Source organism: Naegleria gruberi (assembly GCF_000004985.1).
Source record: "Naegleria gruberi genomic scaffold NAEGRscaffold_202, whole genome shotgun sequence".
NCBI lineage: Eukaryota > Heterolobosea > Eutetramitea > Acrasida > Naegleriidae > Naegleria > Naegleria gruberi.
In genome coordinates, this window is record NW_003163136.1 from 5,713 (window position 1) to 9,586 (window position 3,874).

The 3,874-nt window shown below is 32.0% G+C and overlaps 3 protein-coding genes across 3 annotated transcripts in view; 1 reads left to right on the plus strand and 2 right to left on the minus strand.

Moving 5' to 3' along the window:
- Positions 1-179, plus strand: part of NAEGRDRAFT_76576 (uncharacterized protein) — a gene marked incomplete at both ends in the record, with an annotated part of 2,791 nt that extends 2,612 nt beyond the window's left edge. Inside the window, one exon of the mRNA XM_002668461.1 lies at positions 97-179. Within this exon, the coding sequence (XP_002668507.1) occupies positions 97-179 (83 nt within the window). The remainder of the gene's footprint in view (positions 1-96) is intronic.
- Positions 180-741: 562 nt separating this feature from the next.
- NAEGRDRAFT_76577 (uncharacterized protein) lies at positions 742-1,911 on the minus strand (the record flags this gene model as incomplete). The annotated part of the gene is made up of 1 exon (XM_002668462.1): positions 742-1,911. The coding sequence occupies one exon, from the start codon at positions 1,909-1,911 to the stop codon at positions 742-744; it is 1,170 nt and encodes a 389-aa protein (XP_002668508.1).
- A 508-nt stretch (positions 1,912-2,419) lies between these two features.
- On the minus strand, positions 2,420-3,663 carry NAEGRDRAFT_76578 (ras family small GTPase; the record flags this gene model as incomplete). Its single annotated transcript, XM_002668463.1, has 4 exons — positions 2,420-2,859; positions 2,961-2,978; positions 3,039-3,173; positions 3,255-3,663. The coding sequence occupies 4 exons, from the start codon at positions 3,661-3,663 to the stop codon at positions 2,420-2,422; spliced, it is 1,002 nt and encodes a 333-aa protein (XP_002668509.1).
- Positions 3,664-3,874: the final 211 nt, after the last annotated feature.

Sequence of the window (3,874 nt, forward strand, 5' to 3'; positions counted from 1 at the left end):
CGAAACAAGATCTTATCCAAAGATACAAAAAATATGATAAGAGCATGTATATTCTTCCATGTTTTTCAATGAATTATGAGATGACATTTCATGCAGTAGGAGATTGGTTTTCAATTATTAGAGATACTCTTGGAATAATTGTTGGACTCAATACTACAGATTTCTCACTATCTTCTTGAAGAAAGTTAGTTTGAACGATGCTGTGAGGAAGGCATTCGAACTTGGATTTTCAGTGTTTGTGGATCAGATGTTCATTCAATTACAATCCATCTATTTCACTTTTAATAAGAATGATCGGGATTGTTTCTCTAATGTAAAAGTAATAAATAGTAGATTAAATACGCATCTTAGGAATCATATTCCTTGTAAGCAAACAAACCAAATAAGAGCAAAAGACTACAGCACCACAGGTTCCCAAGTTGTCTCCAACCTCAGTACTGATGTGGCTCGACGATGCTTAACTTCTCAAATCGGACGGGATGAGGTGCATTCATCGTGATATGGCCGTAGCCATTCTTTTCCTTAACACAATAAATATAAAGAATATTGAAAATCTTTGAAAGCAAATTTTATTCACATTAAACTCGGGCTATATTTATTGACTTGTGCAAGTGGTCAAGAATAATAGGACGGGAAGCCTGCTAGGCGACAATCCCACTACAGTCTTGAGTGATTGAACGGTGAAGGACAGTTTTGCTATTGAGAAATTGTCTGTGTTGAATCATTTTTCTTTATTGAAAATTAACAATCATTAATTCGGTACAATGCTTCATCCAACAAATTAATGCCCAATGTTGAAATAAATTTGAACAACCAACATTGACCATCATCATCAATATTTACAAAATCTTGTCCAATCCATTCTTTCTTAAATGTTGAAATAGCTTGTTCTCTATTCCCATCACTTTGTTTCAAGATGAGTTTAGTTTGGTTTTTTGGTTTTTTCAAGTCACTGTGTAATCTAGATACAGAAATAGAAATACCTTTTTCATGAGCTTCACCACTATAGGAAACACTATAGTCAACATCAATCCTCATAGAAAAAGGAATGAGTGCAGTATAATAATCCAATGTAAAGTGAATACTTGATATTGTATTGTCAGTATCTCCATCATCAGTTACACTAATATAGGTCAACTTGCGATCTACAGATGTAATGTGAAATCTTGAATAAAGGGATGGTGCAATAAGAGTAGTATCAGCATAACTATTATCCTGATGGGTAGTTAAAAAGAAAGCTCTCACAGGTCCAATTCTTGAATGTTTGTTAAAACTTGCGTGTTTTAACAAACAAAATTCCTTCATAAATTGATATGAGTGCTTTTTAATCATCTCCTTGCCACTCTTTTTAAATATAGTTGGTTTTGTTGTAAAACGAGTAGTTCTGTTAATTTCTACATGTGTATCATTGCTGTCGTATTGTGTTGGCCATTTAGTCCAATTTTTCAAACTTTCCAATGTCATATCCCACAATCTACAAAACAATTCTTGCCACATTCTTTCCTCATCAATCATACCTTCGTACCAAGAACGACAAACCAAAAACACTGATCCATTCAATACACTTTCCAAATCCATAAATGGAACAATAGAATAGGCAACAACTTCTGGTGGTAATGATTTGATTAAAGAAGGTACACGTTCCATTTCATATTTTCTCTTCTTTCTTACCAATACATCCATCATCAAATCACAAAATTCATCATAATTTCGTACTTTCTTATCATCATTCTTTTGATAATTTTCATAACAAGTTGATTCAACAAACTTGAGCATGTGTTCATCTACTTGTTCAATTCTTTTCTTTTCCTCTTGTAAGAATTTTTCATAGAGTCTTGATGATTTATTGGATGCTGATTTTTGGTTCTTCTTTGGTGCTTTTTTTGTGGTGGCTTTTCTCTTTGGCGGCATTTTTTTTTGGTGAGTTTTGTATTAGACTCGAGTTGAACTTTTATTGTAACGAAGTTTTTTTCGGCTGTTTTTTGGAATAATTTAATGATAATGTTCATGATTACAACAAGAATGTTCATGGTCATGTTTACAATCAGAATTCTGATTAATCACAGCTCCCAACATGTTGATATTCAAAGTACTCAAAGATTCCGAATCATTTGCAGACAAAAATTCTGAAGTGAAAATTTCCAAGCTATTAACGTAATCTTTTTCCCAGAAATTAGTTTTCCATTTAAAGAAGTCTTGGACAATATTCAATCTGGTGCATTCACCATTATATATAACGAAAGCAAAAAGACTACAGCACCACAGGTTCCCAAGTTGTCTCCAACCTCAGTACTGATGTGGCTCGACGATGCTTAACTTCTCAAATCGGACGGGATGAGGTGCATTCATCGTGATATGGCCGTAGCCATCTAAAATATTAAATAAAGGTTTATGAACTAGTTCCAAATACTTTTATTCTTTACATTATTGAACATTTCTTCTTTTTGACTTGTACCCTCTTTTTACATTCCTCAATGTATGAGATGTCTTGTTCAATACATCCTTTCAATAAAGTAAGATTATCAATTCCACCAAGTCTTTGCTTTCTAACAGTTTCCTCAAATATGGCATCGATGTTTTCTCCATTTTTGGCGCTACATTCAATAATGGAATAGTTCAATAATGAATTATCTGAAACAATTGAATTTACTTCTTGTCTAAAACGATCAATTGTTTCATTTCTATTTGTGCTAACCAATAAATCCATCTTGTTTAAAACAAACACCACAGGCATATCATTAACTTCAACATCTTTGCAACGTAACATGTTCTCTACGTGTCTACGCATATCTGATACAGAGTTTTCATCACTTGAAGAACATACAATTACAAATGCATCTCCAACTCTCATATATTGATCTATTAAGAGGTATTATTAATTGAATTATATTCCAAAATAAAATCCCTTACCTCTCCATGCTAACATAATATTAGTCGAGTTTCTAATTAAATTTACTTACTAGAAAACTCCTCAGGTCCTAATAGTTATCATCAAAATTAGTTAATCATAATTATTGCCAAACATTACAAAAACTCACCTGCAGTATCGAGAATTTCTACCATGGCTGGCTCTTCATCAACCCTAAAATACTTTCTGTATGTATCCTCAATTGTCGGATCATATTCAGTAATAAAAATATGCTGAATAAAGAAAATGGTTATTGCAGATTTTCCTTTTTTCATAATTATGGTAAGTGTGAAATAAATAGGTCCATAATAAAATTCTATTAGAATCGAATAATAGAATTACTCACCCACTCCTCCTTCCCCAAGCACTATTATTTTAACTTCCTCTTGTTGTTGTACATTCGGATCATATTTTGGTCGTTTGTAAAGTTTAAATTTGATATAACTTGCTAATAAAATTTTCCTCTTCATTTCGTCTCGTTTAATCATTCGTAATCTAAGTTTCTCCAAATCATTTCCAAATAATTGACCAATTCCAAAATTCTTTTCGAATACTTTCCACCAAAAGGCATTGAAATAATCTTGCATTTCCTTCATATTCGAAATTTTCTTATTAATTGATTGAAATTTGGCAACCATTCGGATATCTGAATTTCTACTTGATGGATTTTTCAATTCGCTATCAGCTCCAAACGATAAAATATGTTGGAATATTTCATAGGGAAGTAATGAGAACAAACTTTCATGTGGAGCCATTTTTTTTAGTTTGAACAAAAAGTTCAAGGAACTGAGTTCATATGTTCGATTTCAATGCACAGTTCCAATCATTAATAGGTTTTCAATAATCTTTGATATTGAAATAGGAATAAATCATTTTTTATATATCTTTATTCGATAATGTTATTATTTATTCAAGATTTTATTCAACTCTTCTTGATAATCGTCCTGATCTATGAGACCCTCATCA